Source organism: Pelophylax lessonae (assembly GCF_965119305.1).
Source record: "Pelophylax lessonae genome assembly, chromosome: 7".
Taxonomy (NCBI): Eukaryota; Metazoa; Chordata; class Amphibia; order Anura; family Ranidae; genus Pelophylax; species Pelophylax lessonae.
The window spans coordinates 271288279-271304669 of record NC_138774.1 but is presented as its reverse complement, the minus strand read 5'-3'; the positions used below and the strand labels follow the sequence as shown (position 1 = coordinate 271304669).

At 46.0% G+C, this 16391-nt stretch overlaps 1 protein-coding gene across 1 annotated transcript in view; it reads left to right on the top strand.

The window, feature by feature from the left end:
• Nucleotides 1-16391, top strand: part of AK1 (adenylate kinase 1) — a 176109-nt gene that overhangs the window by 129451 nt on the left and 30267 nt on the right. Inside the window, exon 9 of the mRNA XM_082263946.1 lies at nt 2531-2570. Within this exon, the coding sequence (XP_082120072.1) occupies nt 2531-2570 (40 nt within the window). The remainder of the gene's footprint in view (nt 1-2530; nt 2571-16391) is intronic.

The following is a 16391-nucleotide window of genomic DNA, read 5'->3' as shown; positions in this document are numbered from 1 at the left end:
CGAGACAAACCGTTCGGTTCCATGCAGTGGAAAAGCGCCATAAGAGGGACAAAGTCACATGATCCCCATACCTGGAAGTACAAAGTATTCGTCTTTGTGGAGGAAAAAAGGTTTGGCTGACCCCCCTAATATGACAGCTCTGCGTGTCCGAGTGGCCAATTGCCAAGTACCAGCACTGTCACATGAGAATAAGAGGGACAAAGTCACATGATCCCCATACCCGGAACTACAAAGTATTCGTCTTTGTGGAGGAAAAAAGGTTTGGCTGCCCCCCCAATATGACAGCTCTGGGTGCCTGAGTAGCCAATTGCCAAGTATCAGCACTGTCACATGGGAGTAAGAGGAACAAAGTCACATGATCCCCATACCTGGAAGTACAAAGTATTCATCTTTGATGAGGAAAAAAGGTTTGGCTGCCCCCCCCCCCCCCAACATGACAGCTCTGGGTGCCTGAGTGGCCAATTGCCAAGTACCAGCACTGTCACATGGAAGTGTAAGAGGGACAAAGTCACGTGATCCCCATACCTGGAAGTACAAAGTATTCTTCTTTGTGGAGGAAAAAAGGTTTGGCTGCCCCCCCAATATGTTAGCTCTGGGTGCCTGAGTGGCCAATTGCCAAGTATCAGCACTGTCACATGGGAGTAAGAGGGGCAAAGTCACATGATCCCCATACCTGGAAGTACAAAGTATGTCTTTGTGGAGGAAAAAAGGTTTGGCTGCCCCCCCCCCCCCCCAATATGACAGCTCTGGGTGCCTGATTGGCCAATTTCCAAGTACCAGCACTGTTACATGGAAGTGTAAGAGGGACAAAGTCACATGATCCCCATACCTTGAAGTACAAAGTATTCGTCTTTGGAGGAGGAAAAAAGGTTTGGCTGCCCCCCCAATATGACAGCTCTGGGTGCCTGAGTAGCCAATTGCCAAGTATCAGCACTGTCACATGGGAGTAAGAGGAACAAAGTCACATGATCCCCATACCTGGAAGTACAAAGTATTCATCTTTGAGGAGGAAAAAAGGTTTGGCTGCCCCCCCCCCCCCCCAACATGACAGCTCTGGGTGCCTGAGTGGCCAATTGCCAAGTACCAGCACTGTCACATGGAAGTGTAAGAGGGACAAAGTCACATGATCCCCATACCTGGAAATACAAAGTATTCGTCTTTGTGGAGGAAAAAAGGTTTGGCTGCCCCCCCAATATGACAGCTCTGGGTGCCTGAGTGTCCAATTGCCAAGTATCAGCACTGTCACATGGGAGTAAGAGGGACAAGGTCACATGATCCCCATACCTGGAATTACAAAGTATTCGTCTTTGAGGAGGAAAAAAGGTTTGGCTGGTGGGGCCACCATCAAAGTGAACCTGCTGCTTTACCCACGCATGGGGAAAGTACTGGTTCACGTTAGGATATCTTCTTCTGTTAATTACTTTCGGCCAGAGGATGACTGGATACCTTTGGCCTGGAGAAAAAAAATAACCAGCTAACCTTGTCATGGTAAGGACAGATTTCTGTGGACTAAAGACGGTGTACCAGGCAAAGTGTGCCAGGGTGGGTATGGTCAAAGGTGGGTGTTCCTAGAAGAAATTTAAAGTGAACCTCTTGCTTTACCCAGCAAAGCCAACATGTGTTTTAAGTTGGCCATAAACATTAAAGTGTAATTGTACAATCCAATTAAAGCTTACCTAGCACATTACAACCTGATTGCACAGTCTCCTTTAGATAAGACATGTAGTACAACGGCCTGCCTATTTGGATGCAAACAAAATGTGGTAAATGAACCACCTTTCTCCTGCGCTCAGAAAAACGAGGCTTCCCCAACTGCTTTTCCGATTGGACTCTATAAATGGCGTCTTGGATGGCTTAGGTCTTGCTGCCCTAAAGGACTGGGGCAGTCCAACAATACTTCAAACAAAAGCACAAGAAAAAGGGCGCACCGACCTAGCGCATTATCCTCAATACAGGCTTTATTAATTGAAACATAAAAATGGCTACTCACAAACGTAAGTGAAAATCAATCACATCAAACTCATGCACTTGAGTATAAAAGTAGTCCATACAGATGTCCATAGTCTCATTAGGATGACGGCTGACGCGTTTCGAGGCATAAGCCTCTTCCTCAGAGGGTGGCTCTGAGGAAGAGGCTTATGCCTCGAAACGCGTCAGCCGTCATCCTAATGAGACTATGGACATCTGTATGGACTACTTCTGATACTCAAGTGCATGAGTTTGATGTGATTGATTTTCACTTACGTTTGTGAGTAGCTATTTGGATGCAACTTGAACATATTGTTTGGGTTGGGCCTCACATTACATAGTTTTGGTAAAACCATTTTCTGCTCTATCCAAAACAAAATATACATTTTTAGCTTAGACATACTGTATACTGAAAAGATGAAGGCTACTTTTGGGCATGCAAAAGACTTCATGGACTCAAGTACAGGAATAAGTGGGTTGAACTGGTGACACTGGCAGTAGGAAGATTTCACTTACTGGTAACATAAAAAATAAATCTCAACAATCTTTTTTCTCTTTCCAGGCAGAAGTCTCCTTCAGTCCAGATCCTGCAGAAATGGCAGGTAAGACCCCAGATCTTCTCAGCACACTTTTCCTCTGACTAGCCATCTGTACCAGTTTGAGTTATTGGCAGCCTCTGTGTGCTACTGATGCCACAATATGTTCTACAGTACACGGGAAGAGGAGTAACCTTATACTAGAAGGTGAACATTCATGTAGATGGTGGAAATGTGTTCCTTTGGAATCATTGCCATTTAGACTAATATAGTGAGATTAGAATGGGGTTGATTTACTAAAACTGTCCAAAAACATCGTAGAACATTCACCTAAACATTGGGACTGATTTACTAAAACCGGAGAGTGAAAATCTGGTAAGTTACATAGTTACATAGTTAGTGAGGTTGAAAAAAGACATCAGTCCATCCAGTTCAACCTATGATGTGTGTGTGTGTGTTTGCTGTTAACCGTACATTGTATACCCCTGTATGTTGTACATTGTATACCCCTGTATGTTGTGGTCTCTAAGGTGTCCATCTAACAGTTTTTTGAAACTATCAATGCTTCCTGCTGATACAACTGTTTGCGGAAGAGAATTCCACATCCTTACTGCTCTTACAGTGAAGAACCCCCTGCGTATTTTAAGGTTAAACCGCTTTTCCTCTAGTTTTAGTGAGTGGCCACGTGTCTTATTGTATCTCCTTTCTCTGAATAGGTTTTTCCATATGCTAGGGTTTCCAGTACAGTATTTGTACATTGATATCATATCCCCCCTCAATAGTCTCTTCTCCAGAGAGAATAGATTCAGTGCTTGTAGTCTTTCCTCATAGCTGATGTCCTCCATTCCCCTAATTATTTTTGTTGCCCTTCTCTGGACTTTCTCCAGTTCCAGCACATCCTTCCTGAGGACCGGTGCCCAGAACTAGACAGCATACTCCAGGTGTGGCCGGACCAGAGTCTCGTAGAGTGGGAGAATAATCTCTTTATTTCTGGAGTGAATCCCCTTTTTTATACATCCCAGTATTCTGTTCGCTTTGCTTGCAGCGGCTTGGCATTGCATGTCACTGCCAAGCCTGTTGTCTACCAGTACCCCCAGATCCTTTTCCATCCTAGACTAACCCAGAGGTCCCCCCCCCCCCCCAGTGAGTAGCTTGCTTTCTGGTTTCTGGCACCCAGGTGCATTACTTTACATTTTTCAACATTGAACCTCATCTGCCATGTAGTTGCCCACCCCATTATTTTGTTCAGATCCGCTTGTAAGGTTTCCACATCCTGCATAGAAGATATTGGCATGCTTAGTTTAGTATCATCAGCAAATACTGAGATTGTACTAGATATCCCCTCCTCTAGATCATTTATGAATAAATTAAACAGGATTGGTCCCAGGACAGAACCCTGGGGGACCCCACTTTCCACACCCGCCCAATCAGAGTACTCCCCATTAATCACCACCCTCTGGACTCTCCCCTGGAGCCAGTTCTCTATCCAGGTACTCACCCTATGGTCCATACCTACCTTCCTTAGTTTGTACAGTAAGCGTTTGTGGGGAACGGTGTCAAAGGCCTTTGCAAAGTCCAGGTACACCACATCCACAGGCTTACCTTTATCTAGGTAGCAGCTCACTTCATCGTAGAAGGTTAATAGATTGGTCTGGCAAGAACGATTTTTCATGAATCCATGCTGATTACTACTAATAATACAGTTTTCATTACTAAAGTCTTGTATGTGGTCCCTTAACACCCCCTCCAAAATTTTGCAGACTACTGATGTTAGGCTGACCGGCCTATAGTTACCCGATATATATCTCGGCCCCTTTTTTTAATATTGGTACCACGTTGGCTTTTTTCAAATCAGCTGGCACCATACCGGTCTGTAAACTATCCTTAAAGATCAAGAATAATGGTACAGCTCTGCATGGTAGCCAATCAGCTTCTAGCTTCAGCTTGTTCAGTTAAGCTTTGACAAAAAAAGCCTGGAAGCTGATTGGTTTCTATACAGAGCTGCACCAAATTTTGCACTCTCCAGTTTTAGTAAATCAAGCCCAATGTCTTGGGGAAAGTTCTACAATTATGTTTTTTTATATAAATGAGGACCTTGGATAAAAAAATAAATATGTTTAAAGGGAATTTATTTGCCCCAAGTTCCAAGCATTAAGCTATGTTGTCTCCTAAAAAAAGATGAAACTTATCCTATATTGACTGGTGGAATCAACTGATCTCCTTCTTAGGACCTATTCACAGCAGAAGGCAACGCATGCATTAAGGAACCGATTCAAATTTAACAAGCTATCAACATTCCTCAACACGTGGAAAAAACTTGATTTTACTGCATTTTTTTTATGTATTATTAGATTATTATACAGGATTTATATAGCGCCAACAGTTTGCGCAGCGCTTTACAACATGAAGGAAGACAATACAGTAACCATACAATTCAATACAGTAGGAATCAGAAGGCCCTGCTCGTTAGAGCTTACAATCTAGAAGAGAGGGTCAAACGAAACAAAAGACAATAATTGTGAGGGATGAGCTGATGGAGAAAATGGAAGTACAGTTGTTAGGTGTGGGTAGGATAGGCTTCTTTCAAGAGGAGGGTTTTCAGGGATTGTCTAACAGCTAATAGAGTTGGAGATAATCGGACAGATTGAGGTAAGGAGTTCCATAGGATTGGAGTGGCCCTGGAAAAGTCCTAGAGGCAAGCAAGGGAGGAGGCGACGAGAGAGCTAGAGAGCAGGAGGTCTTGGAAGGAACGAAGAGAACAGTGGCGGAGCTAGACTTTTAAAACAGGGGTGGCAAGGTATTATTTTGGGGGGTCAATATATTGCGATATTTTTTTGCGGCGGATCCTCTTCGTCGCACATTTTTAGTAGTGCAGAGTTACTACAGCGTGCCCCCATTCAATGCAGAGTTACTACAGTGTGCCCCCATTCAATGCAGAGTTACTACAGCATGCCCCCATTCAATGCAGTGACCAGCGTGCCCCCCATCAATGCACTGACCAGCGTGCCCCCATCAATGCAGTGACCAGCGTGCCATGTCCCCTTCAATGCAGTTACCAGCATGCCCCCCATCAATGTAGTGACCAGCATGCCCCCCATCAATGTAGTGACCAGCATGCCCCCATCAATGTAGTGACCAGCGTACCCCCCCCCATCAATGTAGTGACCAGCATCATGCTGGTCACTACATTGATGGGGGGGTACGCTGGTCACTACATTGATGGGGGGGTATGCTGGTCACTACATTGATGGGGGGCATGCTGGTCACTACAATGATGAGGGGGTACGCTGGTCACTACATTGATAGGGGGCATGCTGGCAGCATGCCCCCCATCAATGTACTGACCAGCGTACCCCCCCATCAATGTAGTGACCAGGCCAGCATCCATCAATGTAGTGACTAGCGTACCCCCTCATCAATGTAGTGACCAGCATGCCGTGTCTCCTTCAATGCAGAGACCAGAGAGACTTACCTAGAAGAAGAAGAACACAGCCTGACACATCCATCCCACATGTTTAGTCTAGTTCTCTTGACCGAGCGGTGAGCGCGGCACAGCGAACCAATCACGTCATGAGTAGCGGCACAGCGAACCAATCAGGTGTGCAGGCACGCGTGATTGGTTAGCTGTGCAGCTGCTCACAGCGCCGCTGCTGCTCACCGCTCAGTCAGGAGAACTAGCTGCAGGTGCCCACGCTCTATCGTTCAGCTAATGAGTGTAATGTTTTCAGCGAGCGGAGTGGCAACAGGAGTGGCAAGGACTTCGTCTGGGGTGGCAATTGCCACCCCAGCTAGCCCTCTGGCTCCGCCACTGGAAGAGAACGATTAGGTTGGTATTTTGAGACTAGGCTAGTGATGTAGCTGGGGGCTAAGTTGTGGATGGCTTTGTAGGTTGTTGTTAGTATTTTGAATCAAATTAGTTGGGAAGCCAGTGGAAGGATTGACAGAGAGGAGTAGTGGACACTGAGGAGTTGCGGACACTGAGTGATTGGTAAGGAGGATGAGTCTGGCCGCAGCCTTCATGATGGATTGAAGGGGGGGTAGTCTATGTAGAGGTAAGCCAATGAGAAGGGAATTGCAATAGTCGAGGCGCGAGATGACCAGGGAGTGAACTAAGAGCTTTGTTGTGTCATTGGTTAGAAAGGGGCGTATTTTGGAGATGGTTGAGGCGGCAAGATTTGGACAGTGATTGGATGTTCCTTAACGCATGCATTAAGGAATCAGTTCAAATTTAACGAGCTATCAACATTCCTCAACACGTGGAAAAAATTTATTCTGCTGCAATTTTGCGGGGGGGGGGGGGCAGATGGGAAGTGTTTTTTTATGGATGAGGGGGAGGGTCATCTTTATCCAATTATATTATGTACATTTAGGAAAGAATCCAGGCCTTTTTGCAAGCAGACTACTGAGCTGGCCAGAACCACCTCTGGAGGGAGTCTATTCCACATTTCACAGCTCTTACTGTGAAGAAAACCTTCCGTATTTAGAGATGAAATCTGTTTTCCTCTAGAAGTAAAGAGTGCCCCCTTGTCCTCTGTGATGACCTTAAAGTGAATACCTCAACACCAAGTTCACTATATTGACCCCTTATGTACATTTTGATCATATTCCCCCTTAATCTCCTCACCTCAAGAGAGAATAAATTCAGTTCCTCTAATCTTTCCTCATAGCGGCGCTCCTTAGCGCCTCTTTTCAGTTTGGTTGCCCTTCTCTGCACTTTCTCCATTTCCCCGATATCCTTTTTGAGACCTGGTGCCCAAAACTAAACTACATATTCCAGATGAGGTCTTACTAATGATTTGTACAGGGGCAAAATTATATCTCTCTTTCTGGAGTCCATGCCTCTGTCAATACAAGAAAGGACTTTGCTTGCTTTGGAAGCCGCATCTTGGGATTGCATGCTATTATTAAGCTTATGATCTACCAGAACACCCTTCTCCACCATTGATTCCCCCAGCTGTTCTCCTCCTAGAATGGCCTAGGTCCTGATTGGGTATAGATTGATTGAATGGTTTAGACAGGTCCTCATAATACATAGTTTTGGTAACTCTTAAAGGGTAAAAACCTAGCGCTTAACCTGCTCTGTGCTTCATTCTAAACCTAATCTATCTAACCCTGTAAAGCAAAAATCGCTGTACATTCCTTTTCTGCACCCGATCCGGTCTGGTCTCCAGCGGTGGAAGCTGTGTGCAGGAGAGGACCGACAACGGCTGTGAAATGAATGGGAAGTGACGTCACCCATAGAGTTACTATGAGGCTTCTGTTGTCGGATGTCTCTCCTGCACCCGCCTCCCCTCTGAAGCCTCCACTGACATCTCAGTGTGGGGCCGGACCGGATCGGCTGCATAATAGGGTAGGTACAGTGATTTTTGCTTTACAGGGTAGATAGATTAGGTTTAGCATGTGGCACAGAGCCACAGGTTTAGCGTTAGTTAGGTTTTGCCTGGACTTCTCTGTTAAGGTGGTTATATACTCTTTGATAAATGATCAGTTTCTTTTCCAATTGATCTCTTACGTTAGGGATAATCATTCTATAGTGGACAACTCATTTGATCGATAGGACACATGTGGGGAAGCAGATTTTGATCAATAGTTGGACTATGTGGTCATAGAAGTCCATCCTAACACTAAAATCCCTGCATCTATAGATCTCCACGATCTAACCCTAACCTATCTAGCCCTGTAAAGAAGAAATCAAAAGAGTTACCTTTTTTTGAAGCCGATCCGACCCGATCCCACACTGAGCTGTCAGCCGCGGCTTCACTGTGGAGGTGAGTTGAGAGGACACATCCAACAACGGCAGCCCCATAGTAACTCTATGGGTGACGTCACTTCCCAGTCATGTCCAAGCCATAGTAAGTCTATGGGTGACGTCACATCCCATTCATGTTACCGCCAGTATTTCTATCTAGCCTTGTAAGGAAGAAATCGCTATACATACCTTTTTTGAAGCCGATCCGACTCAATCCCACACTGAGCTGTCAGCCGCGGCTTCGCTGGGGAAGCGGGTGTGTAGAGGACACATCCGACAACGGAAGCCCCATAGAAACTCTATGGGTGACGCCACTTCCCATTCATGTCACCGCCATTATTTCTATCTAGCCCCATAGACAAGAAATCGCTATACATACCTTTTTTGAAGCCGATCCGAGCCGATCCGACCCGATCCCACGCTGAGCTGTCAGCCGCGGCTTCGCTGGGGAGGCTGGTGTGCAGAGGACACATCCGACAACGAAAGCCCCATAAAAACTCTGTGGGTGACGTCACTTTCTATTCATGTCACTGCCGTTATTTCTATCTAGCCCCATAGACAAGAAATCGCTATACATACCTTTTTTGAAGCCGATCCGAGCCGATCCGACCCGATCCCACGCTGAGCTGTCAGCCGTGGCTTCGCTGGGGAGGCTGGTGTGCAGAGGACACATCCAACAACGGAAGCCCCATAAAAACTCTGTGGGTGACGTCACTTTCTATTCATGTCACTGCCGTTATTTCTATCTAGCCCCATAGACAAGAAATCGCTATACATACCTTTTTTGAAGCCGATCCGAGCCGATCCGACCCCATCCCACGCTGAGCTGTCAGCCGTGGCTTCGCTGTGGAGGCGGGTGCAGAGGACACAGCCAACAACGGAAGCCCCATAGTAAGTCTATGGGTGACATCACTTCCCATTTAATTCACAATTGTTGCCGGCCATGTCCTCTACAGAGCTTCCTCGGCTGGAGATCGGGTCGGATCGGCTTAAAAAAAGGTAAGTATATTGATTTCTTCTTTACAGGGCTAGATAGGCTAGTGTTAGATCGTGGATGTCTATAGATGTAAGGATTTTGGGGTAAGGGTGGACTAACACTTAAACATTGGCGGCCCATCCATTGGGGGCGCCGCCCCACTATCCATGCGTCCGGCCCCCTAATCTACATCCAGGGCGCCGGACGCATGTATTTCAATCGGGTTTTTTTTTTTTTTTTGAAGCACGTGATTAGAGCCAGAGGCTCTAATAGGCTTCAAAAAAGGGTGGGCTCAGGGGGCCGAGCACTGCGCTGTGAGCCCACCTAGTTGTGTCACAATAGGGAATTAATATTTGTTATTGTCACATGGATTCTCCTCCTGGCCAATCAGGAAGCGGGTCCTGAGACCTGTTTCCTGATTGGCCGAAAGGAGAAGCCATGCTATTGGCCAGGAGGAGGAGGAAGGAGGAGACACAGGAGAAGCCGCTGCTGCCTGCCAGTCCAGGGTGAGTGAGCCGGCGACCGGAGGGGGGGGGTATGGTATGCAGGCTTGAGCTGGTGTGGTCAGGGTGGGGTATGGTGTGCAGGCTGGAGATGGTGTGGTGGGGGGGGGCGGAGGTGGTGTGGTCGGGGAGGGGGGTGGGGGGTATGGTGTGCGAGCCAGAGCTGGTGTGGTCGGCGGAAAGGGGGTATGGTGTGGTCCGTCTCCCGCCCCACTCCCCCTCCCCCGACCCATGGAGCACCAGCCGCCACTGCACTTAAAGATTGTAAAGTAATGATCGCATCTGCTGTTCCACCATGTAATCTCAATCTGATTAATTAAATTATTAATTTTTAAAATTATTTTATTTTATAATATTTATTATTTATTCATTTTTTATTATTTATTAATTTATTATTTATTTATTAATTTAAATATTTATATATAATAATTTATAATACTTTTATAAATACATATAATATTTTAATTAATTAATTTATAAATAAATATTTAATAAAAATAATAATTATTAATGAATTTAATTATTAATTATGAACAAAGTATCTCAGCGCTGCAAAACAGCTGATCATTTTCCACCCCGGCCAATCAGCTCAGTCTGCTCAAATGTGAAATAAAGTCTAAATCTATAGGGGAAAAAAAAAAGGCAAGTAATTCAAGTGTTTGCAGATTCAATGGTTTGGATCAAATTGCACATTAATCGGATAACAGCTTTTGGCCCCCCCATAGGAGATTGTACAACCAGATTGTATAGTGTATGGCCATATTGTACAACCAGATTGTATAGTGTATGGCCATATTGTACAACCAGATTGTTTAGTGTATGGCCATATTGTACAACCAGATTGTATAGTGTATGGCCAGCCTTACTGCTTTCCTTTAGCTCCAGGTTTTGTAATCCACGCGCTCTGTGGCTCATGTCCCGGGTAATATCTATTGGGTCTATAAAAGCAGCGTTGAGTGTAGGCATCAGCTCTGGATTACTTTACATAACTGCACAGACCAATAGCAGGATTGCAGCGCACAGCAGAGAGTCGGCTGTCTCCCGTCACACCCAGAATGTCGCTATTTCAGTGCGATCGCTGCTCTTTGAAGTAGACGGGAATGTTAATAGCAATGTCTTCTCCCAGGCAGAGACCAAACACTATTTATAGAGGTCTAAGTATACGTCTCATAGATGTGTGTAGATGGAGAGGATGGTGTGAAAGACTGAAGGGACCCTCCCTCTGACAAGTTTTTATTGCTGTGTTCCCATCATCAGGGCTACTAATAGGGCCACCAGTCTTTCTGTAGGGGGGCTCGGGTACACAGGGGGGCCACAACAGCACAGGGAATCGGTGTGGTTAGGCAGAGGGGCAATTACAGAAGGAAGCCCTGTGCGGCTCTCTGCAGCAGCTGAAAGCCAGTTTGTCCCCCTCCTGCCAGCTTTCAGCTACTGCAGGGAGAGAGACAGACACAGAGCATCGTTCCTGTAATTACTTCTCCGACACCGATCCCCCTCCCTGTTCTGCCTGCTTCTGATCCCCCAACTCCCCGTGTGCCCCCCTCTTACCGTGACGCCCCCCCCCTCCTCCCACAGCGCTGCTGGCTTCTCTGTCCTGTAAAAAATTTTAAACAATTGTAAAATAAAAAAAAATTATAAACATTTTTAACATTTAAAAAAAAAAAAAGTTGTACATTAAAAAAAATGTAAAAAAACAAAACAAACAACACAAAAATGTAAAAAACAAAACAAAAAAATGTAAAAAACAAAACAAAAAATGTAAAAAACAAAACAAAAAAAATGTAAAAGACAAAACAAAAAAATGTAAAAAACAAAACAAAAATGTAAAAAAAAAACAAAAAAAATGTAAAAGACAAAACAAAAAAATTAAAAAAAAAAAACAAAAAAATGTAAAAAACAAAAAACAAAAATGTAAAAAAAAAACCAAAATCAAAACAAAAAAAATTGTAAAAAAAATGTAAAAAACAATTAAAAAAGGGCTAATTCCCACCAAACAGGTGCTCTGTTATGTTCGGGTCCACTAATAATGATCTTAGTGTATTTTTAGTGAAAATATTGTCTTGATAATGGGGGGGGGGGGGCAGGTATGGGGCCCCCGTGATTTCTAACAGCAGCCCTGGTTCCCATTGTTGAGATTCATCTCTCTATTTGTATTGGTGACCACGGTCAAGGAGACAATTTTGCACCTGTCACCATAACAAGGGGTGAGGGGGGGGGGACCTTCCACTGGGGACATCTGCCCTAATAATGGCTACTAAAGGGCTCATTTACACAAGCAGTTGGCGGGCAGTAAAACCATGCCGTTGAACCATATTTTTACCAACCCCCAACCGCTCCCTCTTTAACTTCAAAGGCAGCAACTTGGGATGTACACATGCCACAGCAGAAATTGTATCCCCTGTCATGTTCAAGTGAATGCGCCACAATCGCTTCCCCCTCCCCAAACCACAGTTGCGGCATTTAGGGGGTTATAACAGGCAGTAAGAATGCGACATATAATCTCCTTGCCAAAACATCTCTGAAAAGTGATATAAGCATGGATCACTTTTCAGAGGAGCCACTAGTGTAAACAAGCCCTTAGGAATCGCCAACACAGCTTCCTCTGGGTGCCGGTATTCAACCATCCTGATTGGCTGGTGTGGGATGACACCCTGGCATACAGTCAGTGTGCTGGAATGTAAAGCGAGCTGCGCATGCACAGCTCAGTGTACCTTCTACAGGTGATCAGGCAGGTGGGTGCATTTTATTGAATAGGAGACCTTGTATGTCTGCAATGAAGACCCGGCCTGTTTGCAACTGCTTTTAAGTCACTTAGGCCCCTTACACATTTGTGCAACTTGTCCTGGGACTGCAAAGTCGCATGACAAGTCGTGCCCCATGATCTCCAATGAGTACCATTCATATCTGTGCCACTTCAAAAGTAGTCCCTGCACTACTTTAGTCTGACTTTGATGCGACTTGGGACTGCAAAGTCGCATGACAAGTCATGCCGCTTGATTTCCAATGAGTACCGTTCATATCTGTGCGACTTCAAAAGTAGACCCTGAACTACTTTAGTCCAACTTTGAGGTCAATAGACCTCAAGCTTACACAGGCATTGCTTCAAGTCGCATCAAAGTTGTGCGACTTTCAGGTTGCACAAGTGTAAAAGGGGTCTGAAATACACTACGCTAAAGTGCGTAAATATAGACCAAGGTTCGGTTCACAACAGAACTCAGTGTGGGAGAGGCAGGTTCCGTGCGTGCTTCCTGCATCGTGCCTGAATGCACTGCCTTTGCCTTTGCGATTTGCTGCAGGTGTCAATGAAATGTTAACAGCAGCCCAAATGCAGATTTCACAGGCACCAAATCGCATGGTACCACAGCATTGTGTGATTTGTTGCCTGCACTATTTTTTTCTGTGTGAACCACCCCTTAGTCTGCTTTGGCACTGTTGCGTTGCAAAAAAGCGGCAAAACGCATATGCATTTTTGCAGAAAAACAGAAGCCTTTTTTTCAACATTTTAGATGCCCTTTCCTTTTCGTTTTAATAGGGAGGTGCGTTTTTTTTACCGCACAAAGAAATGCAGCATGTAGGCCCATGCACCCGCAGCTGACCGGTGTGAAGAGTTCCATAGGCTTTCATGGTCATGCATCTTTTTTGCGCTTTTTCTAACTCAAAAACAGAAGAAAAACTGATGCATTTAAGGCCCCTTTAACAGTGATGCGTTTTTCCTGCGTTTTTACTCTGCAAGAAAAATGTTTCTCTTTAAATACTATGGGAATGCGATGTGGGTGCGTTTTTGAAAAGTCCCACATGCTGCATCTTTGGTGTTGAAAACCGCACTAAAAACGCAGCTGTCTGTTGAAACGCACCGCAATTGGCGTTTTTGAGTCATATGTCCATTTTTCACACCCAAAAACGCATATGAAACACAGCAAATTTGCGTTTATACTGCGATTTTGCTGCAGAGCAGCGTGAAAGGGCCCTTGGATAAATGATTTTAGTGAAGGATTGGAAATCTCTGCGGGTCGCAGGTTGCGATTTTCTTGGTTTGTGTGTTTGGTGTGACGTCAGCGGTGACAGGCTTGGCTGTCTGTTGTCACTGTTTACAGCTCATCAGGTTAGACTGAGTGTTAGCACACATCACCGGGGCGACGGGCTGCCTGCCATTGACCACAAGGACCGGCCTCCGGGGGAGGAGGAGGAGAACGGTTGCCAGAACAGCAGAAGAGGATCAAACTTTTTCTGTAGTCTTCCATGAAGCCGGAGTCGCACAGTCTGCCATGAGAAGAGCGGGACACTAAATTCTGGACAATCTGCGCTCACACGGACCGACGAATCGCAGGGGAAGATGGGAGCGTGCTGTGCAAAAAGATCCAAAACTGCTCCAGAGGGACTGGAAACGGGTAAACAACCCCCCCCCCCCGGCAATGCTCACTACCTCCAGCTGTAAAAGCCGCCCTTCTGCGTTTTCTCTTTTTTATGGTTTATTTCCTTCCTTCCTCTCATTCAGGTTCACATTGGTGCGATGCCAGACAATGCAAATCACATGCGATGTCTGTGCGATGCCGATTCAGCCATACAGTAAGGATGAATTTGCATCGCATTCGGACCAAAGTCGCGCAGGGCCCTTTTTTTGGATCGGATCGCATGCGATCCGATTCATGTCCGAATTTAAAGTTTGCACTGCGATATGCGAACTGATCTGGGGGTGTCGTTAACTTTGTATTGACACCCCCAGCGATTCGCATATGGCAGTGTGAACCGCCTGCGAGTCCGGGTGCGATTCGGAAACCCACAGTGGATTCGCAGGGTTCCAGGCCTTAGGCCCCTTTCACACAGGCGGGCCGTTCAAACCCACCTGTCCTTTTTTTGGCTTATCTGAATGGATGCCCCATGCATCTCTATGGACATGTCCACTGACATCCAATCCGATCCGTCAAATCCGGACTGATGGAAACCCTATTTTCCATCAGTCTAGCGCAGGGGTGCCCAAACTATGGAACTACACGTCCCATGAGGCATTGCAAATCTCTGACACTCACAGACATGACTAGCCTGGCCTGATCCTTGTCTGAGGTAAAAACACTTGGAAACATGTCAGAATGTTCTACGGTTGCTCATGGTAACCCAGGGGAACGCACACACAGCAGCTCCCATGTTTACGGGTGGTTGGGACATCTATGGGGGAACGGACAGACGGTCCGTTCTCATCCCATCCGCTAACTATGGCACTCCAGCTGTTCAGGAACTACAATTCCCATCGGCATGATGGGAATTGTAGTTCCTGAACAGCTGGAGGGCCATAGTTAGCGGAGACAGAGCTGTCATCCTCCTGCTCAGAGGGGGATCGGCGGATCGATCCCCGCTAAGATAAACGGAGTCCGCCTGACGGACTCCCTGTGTGAAAGGGGCCTTCCAGTCCTTCCAGCCCCACTCTCATGTTCAGATTGTCTGTATATTGTGTCAGTGTCCCAACCACCCGTAAACATGGGAGCTGCTGTGTGTGGGTTCCCCTGGGTTACCATTAGCAACAGTAGAACATTCTGGAATGTTTCCAAGTGATTTTACCTCAGACAAGGGCCAGTCCAGTTTCTTTTGGTTTTTATGTTTTATTAGGAACTTGGATAGAAGGGATGAGTGGAATACTCCGACTGAACTAAACTATGCACAATAGGCCGGGACGACTTGAATAAGTGCTGGTTAACACTGGTTAGCACTGGTTAACGCTGGTTAGCACTGGTTAAGGCTGAATAGCACTGGTTAGCACTGGTTAATGCTGGTTAGCACTGGTTAACGCTGGTTAGCACTGGTTAACGCTGAATAGCACTGGTTAACGCTGGTTAGCACTGGTTAACGCTGGTTAGCACTGGTTAACGCTGAATAGCACTGGTTAACGCTGGTTAGCACTGGTTAAGGCTGAATAGCACTGGTTAGCACTGGTTATGCTGGTTAGCACTGGTTAAGGCTGAATAGCACTGGTTAACGCTGGTTAACGCTGAATAGCACTGGTTAGCACTGGTTAACGCTGAATAGCACTGGTTAACGCTGGTTAGCACTGGTTAACGCTGGTTAGCACTGGTTAACACTGAATAGCACTGGTTAACGCTTAATAGCACTGGTTAGCACTGGTTAACGCTGTTTAGCGCTGGTTAGCACTGGTTGGCACTGGTTAGCGCTGGTTAGCACTGGTTAACGCTGAATAGCACTGGTTAACGCTGGTTAGCACTGGTTAACGCTGGTTAGCACTGGTTAGCGCTGGTTAGCACTGGTTAACGCTGGTTAGCACTGGTTAACGCTGGTTAGCACTGTTTAACGCTGGTTAGCACTGGTTAACGCTGGTTAGCACTGGTTAACGCTGGTTAGCACTGTTTAGCACTGGTTAACGCTGGTTAGCACTGGTTAGCGCTGGTTAGCACTGGTTAACGCTGGTTAGCACTGTTTAGCACTGGTTAACGCTGGTTAGCACTGGTTAGCACTGGTTAACGCTGGTTAGCACTGGTTAACGCTGGTTAGCACTGGTTAGCACTGGTTAACGCTGGTTAGCACTGGTTAACGCTGGTTAGCACTGGTTAACGCTGGTTAGCACTGGTTAGCACTGGTTAGCACTGGTTAACGCTGGTTAGCACTGGTTAACGCTGAGAACACTGTGACTGAGCTAGTCACGGCTAGGCCGC